General features: G+C 34.6%; 1 protein-coding gene across 1 annotated transcript in view; it reads left to right on the top strand.

The window, feature by feature from the left end:
• Positions 1-17,007, top strand: part of LOC132755364 (uncharacterized) — a 172,098-nt gene that overhangs the window by 82,978 nt on the left and 72,113 nt on the right. The window contains exon 6 of the mRNA XM_060746236.1: positions 16,110-16,247. Within this exon, the coding sequence (XP_060602219.1) occupies positions 16,110-16,247 (138 nt within the window). The remainder of the gene's footprint in view (positions 1-16,109; positions 16,248-17,007) is intronic.

Here is a 17,007-nt window from a genome sequence, read left to right as displayed (position 1 = left end):
TACTCCTATTGATTTTGGGATTAAGGGGTCAAAGGTCAAGGTCACAATGACCTTGTAAGTAAAAACGGTTTCTGATCAATAACTAAAGAACGCTTCGGCCTAGGAACTTCAAACTTGGCATGGTGATTGGTCATGACCAGCAGATGACCCCTATTGATTTTGGGGTCAAAGGTCAAGATCACATTGACCTTGTATGTTAAAACGGTTTCCGATCAATAATAAGAGAACCCTTAGGCCTAGGAACTTCAACCTAGGCATGGCGATTGGTCATGACCAGCAGATGACCCCTATTGATTTTGGGGTCAAGGGGTCAAAGGTCAAGGTCACATTGACCTTGTAGGTAAAAACGGTTTCTGATCAATTTACTAAAAACGCCTAGGCCTAGGAACTTCAAACTTTGTATGATGATTGGTCGTGACCAGCAGATGACCCCTATTGAGTTTTGGGTCAAGAGGTCAAAGGTCAAGGTCATGACCAGTAGATACTTTATAACCCTTATTAATTGTTTGATCACTGGGTCAGAAGTCATGCATAATAACCTTATCACATGACTAATTGGCTGCTGATAGGGGGCATACATGTTTTACAAACATAACTTTTTTCAGTAAGATTTAAGAATTAAGATGGATGAAATTTAATTACAGGGTTGAGTACAAAAAGGCTATTCTGATATACAAATCATTACATGAAGAAAACTCACCATGCTACATGAAAGGAAAATTTAAATTTGTCTCAACTTTACATATTAACAGAAATCTCAGATCAACAAACAATCTTAATCTACATGTCCCTAAACCTAATCTTGAGTTTTACCGTAAATCACTTTCTTATTATGGAACTAAAATTTGGAATAATAATTAGTTACCACTCTATGTACGCCAGTCTGAAAGTACTGAAAAATTCAAAAAAGCTTACCTAAAGTGGAAGTACTCTGGTTAAACCAGTATCATAGTATTATGTTTGTATAATTATGTTTACTGCAGTTTTCATTGCTAATTGTTGATATTGATGTTTTAAGTTTGTCATTGCATTTATAACTAGTAAATACTATATTTTGTAGTATTACATTGTCTTTCGTACAATTATTTGATGTAAACATGTTGTAAAAATGTTGAGGTACATACGGAAGATAGTTTTGGCAAATATATAAAGCCTTTATTATTATTATTATTATTATTATTATTATTATTAATATAAGATTTGTTTAAACCATTTATTGCTTTGCTTTTAGAAAAATTTAGAAGTCTAGCGATACCCCCGCCAGGCAGTGGCTCTTGTTTTGATATAACATTTTTCCCCAGTGTCCTATTTTAATGTATTATAAGCCATTCAAGAGTGGAATACAAGTTTGAAAATCAATGGTTTAAGTTTACTTCAAACAGTTAAATATACAGAGGAAGAGATAAGATTTCACATGCATTAAGCAGAAGAAACTAAATAGGTCAGTTAATACGTTACTGGGTTAACATTTTTGAATACCGATAGTGTGTGTATATGTAATTTCCTTCATAGTTGTATGAAGTTTACACTTAAAACCACATGTGCTTAAAAGATATTGTAAAATCTATAATTTTATTTTTTATTCTGAGTTTTGGATTAATGTATGATATGCTGAATATTACTTGGTTACAGGAGTATAAAAACTAACACTCATTGTGAACTCTTACAAGTGATTTTATATTGGATACATGGGTTAGTTTGCTTCTCAAGTATTGATATATTAACAATTACAGGAAAATTGTGTAGATTTTCATATTACAATGTGTTAAGTTACAATGAAATAGCTGAAAAACATGGAGTAGGTAAATACCAAATGTGTTAGGAAGCTATGTCAGGTTGGTTGATTATTTGCTTACTTACATGCAGTTATAAACAATGTTCAAAAATGGTGAAGAAGTGGTATGTCGGTTAGAAAAAGAGTTAAAATTAAACATAGGTTCCATTTGATTCTCCATTGATTTATCAAGTTATACAGTACCAGCTGGAATTAATTTTTTTTTAATTTTAAATATCAAATTACTATTTCTGTTTTACTATGTAAATATGTATAAATATCTTTAATTACTTTTGTTGTGTTGTACCTGTACGATCTTTGCAAGTTACATAACTAACTGAAGTAAAAAATTTCCCGTGTTATTTCCCATTAGCAATTGAAAATAGTTTTTGTTTTAGATAATGATTTTGATCCTTATACTATGATTCAGACCTACAAACTAATTCATATGACAAGACCTTGGTAAGTTTTATAATTAATTTGTTAGTTACAAGAGTGAGATCTCTAAAAGCTAGAGGATATAGATTTAGCATTTTTATATCGGGCATATTATGTTAAACCCCCTAGCATCCGTCCGTCTGTCTGTCCGTCCGTCTGTTAGCAATTGGTTTTGGGAACATAACTTAACCTTTTCCCTTATATAAACGTGTTTCAACGGCTTTTTGAGGCCTCAAACAGTGAAAAAATGCCCTATTTAGGCCCCAAACACTGTTTTGCGTTTGAGAAATGTTGTAAAAAAAAGTGACCACTGTTTCGGCGCCATCCCCCATCCAAATATTACATCAGGGGGTTGCCAGAAGGGGGATGTGCCCCCTTCTGTTTGGGAGGTTTGAAGGGGGGGGGAGTCCCCCTCATCGCCAAGAAAATTTTGGACATGTGACAGGCTAAAAATGGCCTCAGGGTGATCTTAGGGTAACTAGTAACCGATGCTGAAAAGCCTTTTACCTTTTCTCAATTCATCGAGAAGTTGCAGCACTTTGACATCAGTTTTGATGGAAAAAAACAATGCAAAATAGTGATTTTTGGCAATTTTGAGACCTCCCCCCGTTGCCATGGTAACAGGAAATTTACCATTGAGCATGCTGTTACAGAGGCTATGGTGTAGTCAACATTTGTGCCAAGTTTCATTAGTATTGAAGCATTTTTAGCTCACCTGAGCACAAAGTGCTCAAGGGTGAGCTTTTGTCATCACTCTGCGTCCGTCGTGCGTCCTTCAAAAAATGGCGTCAAACTTTTCAAACAACATCTCCTCCTAAACCACATGGCCAATTGCAACCAAACTTTACAGAAATGATCCTTAGGTGGACCCCTTTCAAAGTTGTTCAAAATTCTAACACGACCCGCATTTTTCCCTATTGAACATAGAAGAACCGAAAGTGTGTGTTATTATGCTATAAAATCACTGTTTGATGTTCTATATTTAGACATGTGACGTAATCATTATTACACGTGACGTAACCACTAAAAATGTGACGCGCTGACAATAAGTACGGACACAAATCAAGCGCAATTTAGCTAATTATCATGTACGGGCAGCATTTATTTGTTGATGTCGTGTTAGAATCGAAATAATATATCCAAATCGGTGATTTTATTGCTTGTTTAAACATCACTGTTTGTCGTTCGGATGCGCATCATTATAACACTCGGGCTACGCGCTCGTGATATAATTCCCCGCATCCAAACTCCAAACAGTGATGTTATTGAGCAATAAAATCACAATTTGGGATATATTATTTCTTAAATTTAAATTCCATTAAAAACTCTGGTTGCCATGGCAACCAATAGGAAAAACTTAAAAAATCTTCTTTTAAAAAACCCTAAGAGCTAGAGCTTAGATATTTGGCATGAAACATCTTCTAATGAGTGTCTACAAAGTTTGTTCAAATCAAAGCCCTGGGGTCAAAATTGGCCCCGCCCCAGGGGGTCATTGATTTTCCCTATATGCATATAGTAAAAACTTAAAAAATCTTCTTTTAAAGAACTCAAAGAGCTAGAGCTAAGATATTTAGCATGAAACATGTTCTAATGGGTGTCTACCAAGTTTGTTCAAATAAAAGCCCTGGGGTCAAAATTGGCCCCGCCCCGGGGGTCATTGATTTTCCTTATATGTGTAAAGCAAAAACTTAAAAAAATCTTCTTTGAAAAAACCCAAATAGCTGGAGTTTAGATATTAAGCATGAAACATCTTCTAGTGAGTGTCTACAAAGTTTGTTCAAATAAAAGCCCTGGGGTCAAAATTGGCCCCGCCCCGGGGTCATTGATTTTTGGCCGGGTTGCACTGGTGCAAATCCGGGTTATAGTATGGTGAATGTTGGGCGGCGGGCGGGCGGGCGGGCGTCCGGGCGGCGGGCGGGCGGGGAAAAAAACTTTCGTTACAGTTTTTTTCAGCAACTACTTATCACAGCCTCTTGATATTTGGCATACAGCATTGACACATGGTCCCATACTGTGGGATTTGATTTCAGGTCTGTCGCTCATCCACTTCCTGTTTATCCACTTAGTTAAATTAGTTAGATTTTTTCGACATTAATGGTCAATGGTAGGAAATTTTCGTAACAGTTTTCTCAGCAACTACTTATCACAGCCTCTTGATATTTGGCATACAGCATTGACACATGGTCCCATACTGTGGGATTTGATTTCAGGTCTGTCGCTCATCCACTTCCTGTTTATCCACTTAGTTAAATTAGTTAGATTTTTCGACATTAATGGTCAATGGTAGGAAATTTTCGTAACAGTTTTTTCAGCAACTACTTATCACAGCCTCTTGATATTTAGCATACAACATTATGACACATGGTCCCATACCGTGGGATTTGATTTCAGGTCTGTCCCTCATCCACTTCCTGTTTATCCACTTAGTTAAATTAGTTAGATTTTTCGACATTAATGGTCAATGGTAGGAAATTTTCGTAAAAGTTTTTTCAGCAACTACTTATCACAGCGGCTTGATATTTAGCATACAACATTATGACACATGGTCTCATACTGTGGGATTCAATTTCAGGTCTGTCCCTCATCCACTTCCTGTTTATCCACTTAGTTAAATTAGTTAGATTTTTCGACATTAATGGTCAATGGTAGGAAATTTTTCGTAACAGTTTTCTCAGCAACTACTTATCACAGCCTCTTGATATTTGGCATACAGCATTGACACATGGTCCCATACTGTGGGATCGATTTTAGGTGTGTAGCTAATCCACTTCCTGTTTACCTACTGAATTAAATTTTCGACATTAATGGGTCAATTGAAAAATTTTTCCGTAACATCACAGCCTCATGATATTTTGTATACATATGCAACCCGGCCTTTTCTGTCTTTGACCCATTTTTCTTATATGTGTATAGCAAAAACTTAAAAATCTTCTTTGAAAAAATCCAAATAGCTAGAGTTTAGATATTAAGCATGAAACATCTTCTAGTGAGTGTCTACCAAGTTTGTTCAAATAAAAGCCCTGGGGTCAAAATTGGCTCCGCCCCAGGGGGTCTTTGATTTTCCCTATATGCATATAGTAAAAACTTAAAAAATCTTCTTTTAAAGAACTCAAAGAGCTAGAGCTAAGATATTTAGCATGAAACATCTTCTAATGAGTGTCTACAAAGTTTGTTCAAATCAAAGCCCTGGGGTCAAAATTGGCCCCGCCCCAGGGGGTCATTGATTTTCCCTATATGCATATAGTAAAAACTTAAAAAATCTTCTTTTAAAGAACTCAAAGAGCTAGAGCTAAGATATTTAGCATGAAACATGTTCTAATGGGGGTCTACCAAGTTTGTTCAAATAAAAGCCCTGGGGTCAAAATTGGCCCCGCCCCGGGGGTCATTGATTTTCCTTATATGTGTAAAGCAAAAACTTAAAAAAATCTTCTTTGAAAAAACCCAAATAGCTGGAGTTAAGATATTAAGCATGAAACATCTTCTAGTGAGTATCTACCAAGTTTGTTCAAATAAAAGCCCTGGGGTCAAAATTGGCCCCGCCCTGGGGGTCATTGATTTTCCTTATATGACAGTGTATAGCAAAAACTTAAAAATCTTCTTTGAAAAAACCCAGATAGCTAGACTTTAGATATTAAGCATGACATCTTCTAGTGAGTGTCTACCAAGTTTGTTCAAATAAAAGCCCTGGGTGTCTGTGATTTTCCCTATATGCATATAGTAAAAACTTAAAAAAATCTTCTTTTAAAGAACTCAAAGAGCTAGAGCTTAGATGTTTAGCATGAAACATCTATTTATTGGTGTCTACCAAGTTTGTTCAAATAAAAGCCCTGGGGTCAAAATTGGCCCCGCCCCGGGTGTCATTGATTTTCCTTATATGTATATAGCAAAAACTTAAAAAAATCTTTTTTAAAAAAACCCAAATAGCAGGAGTTTAGATATTAAGCATGAAACATCTTCTAGTGAGTGTCTACAAAGTTTGTTCAAATAAAAGCCCTGGGGTCAAAACTGGCCCCGCCCAGGGTGTCATTGATTTTTCTTATATGTGTATAGCAAAAACTTAAAATCTTCTTTGAAAAAACCCAAATAGCTGGAGTTTAGATATTAAGCATGAAACATCTTCTAGTGAGTGTCTACAAAGTTTGTTCAAATAAAAGCCCTGGGGTCAAAACTGGCCCCGCCCCAGGGGTGTCATTGTTTTTTAACTATATGTGTATAGTAAAAACTTAAAAAATCTTCTTTTAAAAAACCCAATGAGCTAGAGCTTAGATGTTTAGCATGAAACATCTATTTATTGGTGTCTACCAAGTTTGTTCAAATGAAAGTCCCTGGATTAAAATTGGCCCGGCCGGGGGGGGGGGGGGTGGGTAGTAGATCTTTGTTTTTCATTATATATGTGTGTAGTAAAAACTTAACATTGACATTGTGAAACATTTTCTAATGGGTGTCTTCTAAGTTTGTTCAAATAAAAGCCCTGGGGTTTAAACTGGCCCCGCTCTGGGTGCCTTTATACAGGTGACCTCAGGGCCATCATGGCCCTCTTGTTTACTCTTTGTGACAATTTAGCATTCCTCAGATTTGAGATAAACAATAAATTATATGGAAATAGTCAATGTTAAACAATTAAGGATATCAATATTATTTTTTAGTTTTTATACGATACGTTACGTGCTAGTTTTAAACAAGGACAAATCAAACAGCCATGTAGTTTCAAGCATTTGTTTGAATGAATTATATATTTTTGCGAAGAAATTTTTCAGTACTTGAACCTTGAAAAGTGAGCAAATCTATTTAAAACTCATATCTAAATTCCTCCCCTGATAAGTCAGGTTATATCATTGTATAATAAGTAAGCTCCTGTTTGAGCAATTTCCTGTACAGGCCTTGGTCCAGTTGTGTGACAAGACTCAATAAATGCCACTATGTTTTTACTGGTATGAAAAGTTTTTCAGTATAATTTATGCAAAAGAAAAAAAAGGATACACATGTTTCAAAAGTAAAATAAAAAATGTAAATGAACAATATTTTAATTTAAATCATTTGGCAGTGTTCAAACATGCTAACCAGTGAAATACTGGGTTTTATATGTGAAATAAAATTATCACAGTATATCACCAAATATTTTTTGAGGTTGTCTACTTGTTTGACATCAGTTACTTTTACAGATCTATAAAAAACTGTTTGTCAAAGTGTTCCTGATAACAATTGCAGATATGTTGAAATTATTGACACAAATTATATTAACCCATTGATATTAGCCACACACCAAACAGTCTCAGATTACATTTATGGATCAAGTTTTGTAATAATAATCATTGATTTCTAGTATAGAATTACATCACTTAGGTATAAAGCTAATACTTTGTGTTCTTTGTGGTTTTTGATTTCAGTGATATCTGCATTGGTATACTTGCCATATGAAATGCACATGTTTATGTTTGTATGTAGGTCAAGGTAATGCATTAACTTGTATATATCAGACAGTAATCAGGAGCTTATGTTATTTGACCTTATCACTGGGTCAAGTAAGAATATAATATAGTGGAGTTAAACTAGTAAACAAACCATATACTATAAATATCTTTATTTTATTGTATGAACAAATGTGTTATTTGGGAACTTAATTATTATGCAACAGGTAGATTGATGATTTTATTATATGATTTATTTATCATTTATCATTGTGATTAAAATTCTTGTCATGTGAATATAGGGAGCATTGACGCTTGTTGTTTTTTTTGGGCGAATATTAAAAAATGCTTAAAGGGAAATAATTTTTATGGTTGTTTATTTCTACATGTGTCCTTTTTTTCTGATCTGAACAAAAAAATAGACATACATAATTGCAGTTCAAATAGCTATGATAAATGTTGTTATACATGTATATAATTCTGTACAAGTAAACTTTGTATTATTTTATAACAAATTACTTACAAAATGTAAACTACATCAAAATATTTGTTATACCACGGATTTATATTACATTTTAAGATCGGACACTATCGTTAAGCTTAAAATCCCGTTGCACGCATGCGCGGAATGGCACATTGGATAAAGGTGTAAAGAATTAAAAATGCAGGACGCACAGCAGATTTTCGTGTTATTGCAGCTTTTTGAAAAATTATATACATATGAATGTCTTGACACATAATTATTTTGTGCCGCTATAAATATATGAAAATATGCCGACAGAGCGCTGCAACGCCTAGTTAAAAAAGTACCTAATTTAAAAAAATAATCACCTATTATTTGGGAATAAACCCCCTATTACTTTAAGCACAAATTATTACCACGATGATATAAGATTATGATAATTATTTTTTACATAGTTTAATGATTGCATTGCAAAAAATTGTTTCTTAATTACTTAAAAACTTTTAAAGAAATTCATGTTTGAAATTTGCCTTTACTTTTAGCTCACCTGAGCTTGCTCAGGGTGAGCTTTTAGGATTGTTGAATGTCCGTCATCCGTCCACACTTTTGTTTGTTAACACTCTAGCAGTCACAATTTTAGCTCAATCATCATCAAACTTTTTCAGGATGCTAACCTAGTTGATAGCTCGGATGAGTTCCAACATTGGTCATCTAGGATGAAAAACTAGGTCACAGGAGCTAAAAATAGAAAAACACTTGGTAACACTCTAGCGGTCACATTTTTGCCTCAATCCTCATCAAACTTGGTCAGAATGCTTATCTAGGTAATAGCTTGGATGAGTACGAACATGGGTCATCTTGGATGAAAAACTGGGTCACCAGAGCTAAAAATAGAAAAACCTTGTTAACACTCCAGCGATCACATTTATGGCTCCATCATCATCAAACTAGGTCAGGATGCTTGTCTATGTGATAGCTTGGATGACTTCGAACATGGATCATCTCGGATGAAAACAAGGTCACAGGAGCTAAAAATAGAAAAACCTTGTTAACACTCCAGCGGTCACATTTATGGCTCCATCATCATCAAACTAAGTGGTCAGGATGCTTGTCTAGGTGATAGCTCGGATGAGTTCCAACATTGATCATCTCGGATGAAAACAAGGTCACAGGAGCTAAAAATAGAAAAACCTTGTTAACACTTGAGTGGTCATATTTTTGAATCATTTATCATCAATCTTGGTCAGGAAAATGTCTAGGTAAATGCTTTGATGAGTTCAATTATGGGACATCTTGGATGAAAAACTAGGTCACAAGAGCTAAAAATAGGAAAATCTTGTTAACACTAGTGGCTACTGTTTTGATCCAAATATTATGGAAATTGGTCTGAAAGTTTGTTTTGATGATATCTAGGTCAAGTTCGAATATAGGTCCTCAGAGGTTAAAAACTAGGTCACACCACCCAAATATGGAAAACCTTGTTAACACTTAAGATAGTAGTCACATTTTTGACTCCATTATCATCAAACTTGGTCAGGATGCTTGTCTAGGTAATTCTTTGGATGAGTTTGAACATGGGTCATCTCTGATGAAAAACTAGGTCACAGGAGCTAAAAAAAAAGAAAAATCTTGTTAACACTGTAGTGGCCACTGTTATGATCCAAATATCCTGGAAATTGGTCTTAAAGTTTGTTTTTATGATTTCTAGGTCAAGTTCGAATATCGGTCACCAGGTAACACAGCTCTAGTGGTCACATTTTTTACTCAACTATCATCAAATTTGATCAGGATGATTGTCTAGATAATTGCTCGGATGAGTTTGAACATTGGTCATCTTGGATGAAAAACTAGGTCACAGGAGCTAAAAATAGAAAAATCTTGTTAACACTCAAGTGGCTTCTGTTTTGATCCAAGTATCCTTGAAATTGGTCTGAAAGTTTGTTTTGATGATTTCTAGGTCAAGTTCGAACATGGGTCACCTGGGTTAAAAACTAGGTCAACACTACTCAAATATGGATAATCCTTGCTCTAGTGGTCACATTTTTGGATCTAGGGCCATCTTGGTCCTCTTGTTTTTATAGTTATCCTTCACAATTCATGTCAAATGATTTATTTGTCATATGTTTATTCTCATTATTAGCACACCAGAACCAAAGGTTCAGGGTGAGCTATTAGTATCAAAGGGGGATAAATGGTCTGTCATCATGCATCAACAATCATCTTCATCTCTGAAACTGATGGGCAAATTGACCTCAATTTTGGTCTGTAGCATCCTTGTGACAGTCACACTTAAATTTGCTCATGCCATTTTAATTGGCCCCCTTTAGGGGTCAAGAGAGCTAAAAATAGAAAGTTTTAAAACATATTCTACAACTAAATTAAATGATGATCACCAAAATTTATCTGTAGCATTCTTCGGTAGTCTTTTATCGAGTTTGCTCATGTTGATTTGATTGGCCCCTTTTAGCTTAAATGCCCCAGGTCATGGCATTTCTTCAAAGTTATTGTTTAAACATGGAAAATATTGACAATGGATAATTTCCAACACTGAAAAGCAGTTGTTTCTATTGAGTGACTCAGGGCAATCATGGCCCTGTTGTATTATATTTTCTTAACTTTGTCATTTATTTATGGAAAGGATTCATATATATATATATATTGGACAAAACAACAAGTGTGAGTAGACTTAAGTAGTCGAGCGTTGCCCTGACAAGTGGTGGCTCTTGTTAGACTATGAATTTTGTTCTGGACATAGCTAAATGTATCAACTTGATGCTTTGTAGGTAGGTCTCACTGAGTTGAAGTGTAGTGCAGAAAAACTGTAACCCTCCCTTCTCTAAAGTAGCAGTATTGTTACAGTAATGTCGGTATTGCCATTGCTGTCTGCAAACTTGTGTGTTGATCATAACTTTTTAAGTTCTTGGTGTATTGTCTTCATACTTGGCCACAACAACACTTAGGACAATACCTTTAAGTAGACCAGACTTACCTTGACCTTCATCCATAAATGACCTTGACCTTCAAGGTTAAATATCTAAATTTTTCTTGTGTTTAGCTGATTTTTGCTATTTAAGTGGCTATAACTTTGTTATTATGCCAACCTTCAAAGAAGTGGGGTATATTGCTTTGCATTTGTCTGTCGGTCCGTAGACCAAATAGTTTCGGAGCGATAACTAAAGAACACTTAGGCCTAGGAACTTCAAACTTGGTATGTTGATTGTTCATGACCAGTAGATGATTCCTATTGATTTTGGGGTCAAAGGTCAAGGTCACATTGACTTTGTAGGTAAAAAAAATGTTTTGGAGCGATAACTAAAGAACACATAGGCCTAGGAACTTCAAACTTGGTATGATGATTGTTCATGACCAGCAGATGACCCCATGTTGATTTTGGGGTCAAAGGTCTAGGTCATATGATCTTGTAGATAAAAACTGTTTCCAAGTGAAAACTAAAGAAGGCTTAGGCCTAGGAACTTCAAACTTGGTATGATGATTGTTCATGACCAGTAGATGACCCCTATTGATTTTGGGGTCAAAGGTCAAGGTCACATTGATCTTGTAGATAAAAATGGTTTCCGAGTGATATCTAAAGAACACTTAGGCCTAGGAACTTCAAACTTGGTATGATGATTGTTCATGACCAGCAGATAAACCCTATTGATTTTGGGGTCAAAGGTCAAGGTCACATTGACCTTGTAGGTAAAAACAGTTTCTGATCAATAATTAAAGAACTCTTAGACCTAGGAACTCTAAACTTTGTTTGGTGATTGTTCATGACCAGCAGATGACCCCCTATTGATTTTGGGTCAAGGGCTCAAAGGTCAAGGTCACATTTACCTTGTAGGTAAAAATGGTTTCCAATCAATAACTAAAGAACGCTTAGGCAAAGGAACTTCAAACTTTGTATGATGATTGTTCATGACCAGCTGATGACCCCTATTTATTTTGGTTCAGGGGTCAATGGTCAAGGTCACATTGACCTGGTAGGTAAAAACAGTTTCTGAGTGATAACTCAAGAAGGCTTAGGCCTAGGAACTTCAAACTTGGTATGTGCATTGGACTTTACCAGTAGATAACCCCTATTGATTTTTAGGTCAAGGGGTCAAAGATCAAGGTTGCATTGATCTTGTAGGTAACAACAGTTTCTTATCAATAACTTGACAAGCTATGGGCTTTTGGCCCTCAAATTTTGAAGGTGCATTGGTCTTGGCCAATAGATGACCCTTAATGATTTTGGGGTCAGGGGAACAAAGGTCAAGGTTGTATTGACCTTGTATTTCAAAACGGTTTTCTATCAATAACTGAACAACCCATGGGCCCTTGACCTTCAAGCTTTACAGATGCATTGCTTTTGGTCAGAAGATGACCTCAATGGATTTTTTGGTGTTAAGGGGTCAGATGTCAAGATCACATTGACCTTATAGGAAACAATGCTTTCTGATCAATATCCCAACTCATGGGCCATTTACCTACAAACTTCACAGTTTCATTGGTCTTGGCCAGTAGATAACCCCTATTGAGGTCAATGTCATATTGACCTTGTATGTAAAGAATGTTTATGACCAATAAATCAACAACTCAAGGTGCCTTGGTTGATATTTATTCCCCCAAAAACGGAGTTTGGGGGGGGTATATAGGAGTCACCCTGTGGTCGGTCGGTCGGTCGGTCCAGGCGTCCGTTGCATTTTCCTTGTCCGGAGCATAACTTGAAGACTAATGGTTGGAATTCAATATAACTTCATATAATGGTCAAGCACATTGAGAGGAAGTGCAGTGCACAAGAACCATAACTCCATCTTGACAAATTACAGAGTTATTACCCTTTGTTACTTTTCCTTGTCAAGAGCATAACTTGAAAACTACTGTTTGGAATTCAATACAACTTCACACAGTTGTCAAGGACATTAAAAGGAAGTGCAGTGCATAAGAGCCATAACTCCATTTTGACAAAATACAGAGTTACTGCCCTTTGATACTTTTCCTTGTCTGGAGCATAACTTAAAATGTACTGGTTGAAATTCAAAACAACTTCATACAATGGTCAAGCACAAAAAGAGGAAGTGCAGTGCACAAGAACTATAACTCCATCTTCAGTATTTATAGAGTTATTGCCCTTTGTTCCTTTTCTTTGTCTTTCTGCACTTATTACAGAGTAATTCAATAAAACTTCATCAATGGCCAACCACATTGAAAGGAAATGCAACATACAAGAACCACAACTATCTTTAATTGCCCACAAACATAACTCTATATTTCAATTCTTTTACAAGGTATTCTATTACTAGTAACATCCTCATTTCTGAAGCAGTATTGTGGGGGTATTAATCACATTTAGTGATAGTTCTAGTTTTTTATTTTTATTAAACTAAAACTCCTTTTGGTATATACATTTCAAGGTCTTATGTAATTAACAACTTGGCTGTCATTAATGAGGCCTACATGATTCATAGAATTTATGCATATATTATTTGCTAAGATTTGAAATAACTTTGTCATAAAAGTGCTGCACACAACCTTTGTGGTCACAATTATCTAGTGACTAGTCATAACCAGTAATTAACCTTTTTTGGTCACTAGTTCAAAAGTTAGTCATAATAACTTGATCACATGACTATTTGGCTGCCAATAGGTGGCATACTTGTTTTACAAACATATCTTCTTTTTGAATGGATTGCCTTCTAACTTGAACATAATAATTTTTGAGGGTAGACATTCAAGTTGACCAGACAGACTTTGACCTTCACACATTAATGACCTTCACACATAAATGACCTTGACTTTTAAGGTCAAATCATTGAAATTTTCAAATTTTTGCTGTAACTGGCAATACGTTTGTTATTATTGAACGAATTGACCTTATATTATACAAAACATCTTTAAGGATAAATCAAATTCAATTTGACCTGGGTCTTTTTTTTATGACCTTTATCTTGAAGGTTAAATTATTGAATTTTCACTTTTTTTGATTTAATTGACTTTTACTTGGTAATAAGTTAATGGATTATCTTCATACTTTGACAAAACAACATTTTGGACAAGACCTTCAGAAATGTTAAACTGACCTTGACCTTGAACTTTCAATGACCTTGAATTTTTTGTTAAATTTTCATAATTCTGTAACTGGCTATAATATGTGCAACAACAAGAAAAATTATACTAAAAAAAAAACTGACATTTACTGGATTTTCTCAATTTAATTTTATAATGTGTATTGAATATATATATATATATATATATATATATATATATATATATATATATATATATATATATATATATATATATATATATTGAATTATATATATATAAATATATAAAGAAAGATTGTAGCAAGTCAGACCTATTAAAATTTAAAAAAAGGAAAACTTCACTTTTTTTCTTTAAGATTGTTTAAACCTTTTATTTGTTTGCTGCAAAAGAAGTAAAAAGTCAAAGTTGCCCTCGTCTGGTATTATTGAATGAGTTTACACCTTTAACTTTGAAAAGAAAAAGAGGGAAATTTCCCGTTTAGGTTCATTGTATCTCCAACAGTTGTACATATTCAACATAAATTTAATATATGGATATATCATAGGAATACACCGGTCAAGTTCATATTTATGCCTCCGCCATATAATGGCCTGGGCATATTGTGTTACCCTGTTCCGTCATTCCGTCCTTCCGTCATTCTGTCATTCCGTCATCATCAGTTTCGGTTAATTATCTTAAGAACGGTTGCACACATTCAACTCAAATTTGACATATGGATATGTCATGACAAAATACAGGTCAAGTTCGAATTTGGTCATGGTTCGATGATTTTTGACAGAGTTATGCCCCTTTTACTTTGAAAATAATATGAAATTTCAGTTTCCGTTCATTATCTCCCCAACAGTACAACACATTCAACTCAAACTTGACATATGGATATGTCATGAAAAAATACCGGTCAAGTTCGAATTTGGTCATGGTTCGATGATTTTTGGCAGAGTTATGCCCCTTTTACTTTGAAAATAATATGAAATTTTTAGTTTCCGTTCATTATCTCCCCAACGGAACAACACATTCAACTCAAACTTGAAATATGGATATGTCATGAGAAAATACAGGTCAAGTTCAAATTTGGTCATGGTTCAATGATTTTTGGCAGAGTCATGCCCCTTTCACTTTGAAAGTAATATGAAATTTTCAGTTTCCGTTTATTATCTCCCCAATGGTACAAAACATTCAACTCAAATATGACATATGGATATGTTTTTGGAATGTCCAGGCCAAGTTCGAATTTGGTCATGGTTCAATGATTTTTGGCAGAGTAAAGCTCCTTTCACTTTTAAAATAAAATGAATGTTGGAAAAATTTTGAACTTTCAGTTTCAGCACTCATACTTTTAGCCATTATTTTGGCTACAAATATGCAATATGCTATTTTTAAAAGGTTAAGACTGAATAATTTCAGTGCCTTGAACATTGTATGAAAATGGTTTGTGTTAACATTGAGAAGTTTTAAGGGCTTTGTACTTAAAATGAAAAAAATAATTAATGCACCATCTGAAATTTTGGCTGCATGCGGAGGCATCCGTGGCATGATGACACATTTCTAGTTGGTCATTGTTTGATGATTTCTGACAGAGTTATTCCTCTTGAACTTTGATAAAAATTCGAGAAATTTTTAGTTTCCTTTCATTATCTCCCCAACAGTAACACACTTTCAACTCAAATTTGACATAAAGATACATCTTAGGAATAAGCATGCCAAATTTGAATTTTAGTCATGGGACAATGTTATCTCTTGAACGTTTGGGAAAAAAAATTGAAATTTTCAGTTTCCACATTCTTACTTTTGTGGAAATGATATATATTATTATATCATTTTAAATTTTGGCTGCATGCATCTGTGGCATGACAACACATTACTAGTTCACAACTATGATTTGCATATCTTTAGAGTACTGACTTTTTATTTATCAGTCAACTAACAAGTTTAGCAACCTTCATACTATCTGTATATTTTGACTGTTCATAATATAAATAATTATATTATTTTACAGGAGAACATCACCGTAACAATGAGAACATGGACTATTTCTACCAGTTAGAGATCTGGAAGGGCAATATTAATGGTGCATTACGAGTAGCAAGACAGAGAGATGAACTCACAGACTGGCTAGTTGCAATGGCACCCATGGGTAAGATGATTTTTTAATAAATTATTAATAAAGTTGATTTCAACTTGAACAAGAAAAATGAGTATTTCTTCCTATTTGGCCATTATTTTTAGCTGGACTTTTTCTTGAAGAAAAAAAAGGTATGTTACAGTTGCTGTTGCCGCCTTGATAGTAACTTTAAGTTTTGAAGTTCTTAGTGTATTATCTTCATACTTGCCTTCAACAAAGCTAGGGATAGACATTTTAGTAGACCAGACTAACCTTGACCTTCATTCATAAATGACGACCTCCAAGGTCAAATGTCTAAATTTTGCTTGTTTTTAGATTTTGTGATCACAATTTGCCTGGCGTCCATCTTCCGTCAGTGCCTCCATGTGTCTTTTAGCAAGTTTTTGTGTCCAGTCTGTATCTTTTGAACTGGTGGAACAGTTAACCATAATAAGACAATGTGAAGAGCGCAGGGTTGACCATTCTCAAGGTCACACTAAGTCATATATATATATATATATATATATATTGTTACATTTAAAACCACATGTTAGAGCTCTTTCCAATCCTAATAATTAGTCTGAGGTTATTATGAATAATAGCCAAGGATTATACTTACTCTCACAACTTTCTTTCTTATAATTTTCTATTTGGGGGAAAAAAAAGACTATGTAAATCAACCTTCAATATAAGACATTTTATTGTTATTTAAATGTCAATATTTGGAAGTATTATCAGAGTTTCAGAATAGCAATGAAATGGTTATTCTCTTTATTGATCACAAATTGCCTTA

The sequence above is a fragment of the Ruditapes philippinarum genome, unplaced genomic scaffold (genome assembly GCF_026571515.1).
Source record: "Ruditapes philippinarum isolate M1 unplaced genomic scaffold, ASM2657151v2 ctg183_1_1_1_1, whole genome shotgun sequence".
NCBI lineage: Eukaryota > Metazoa > Mollusca > Bivalvia > Venerida > Veneridae > Ruditapes > Ruditapes philippinarum.
The sequence above is the reverse complement of the archived record's forward strand: the minus strand, read 5'-3'. Positions and strand labels throughout refer to the sequence as shown.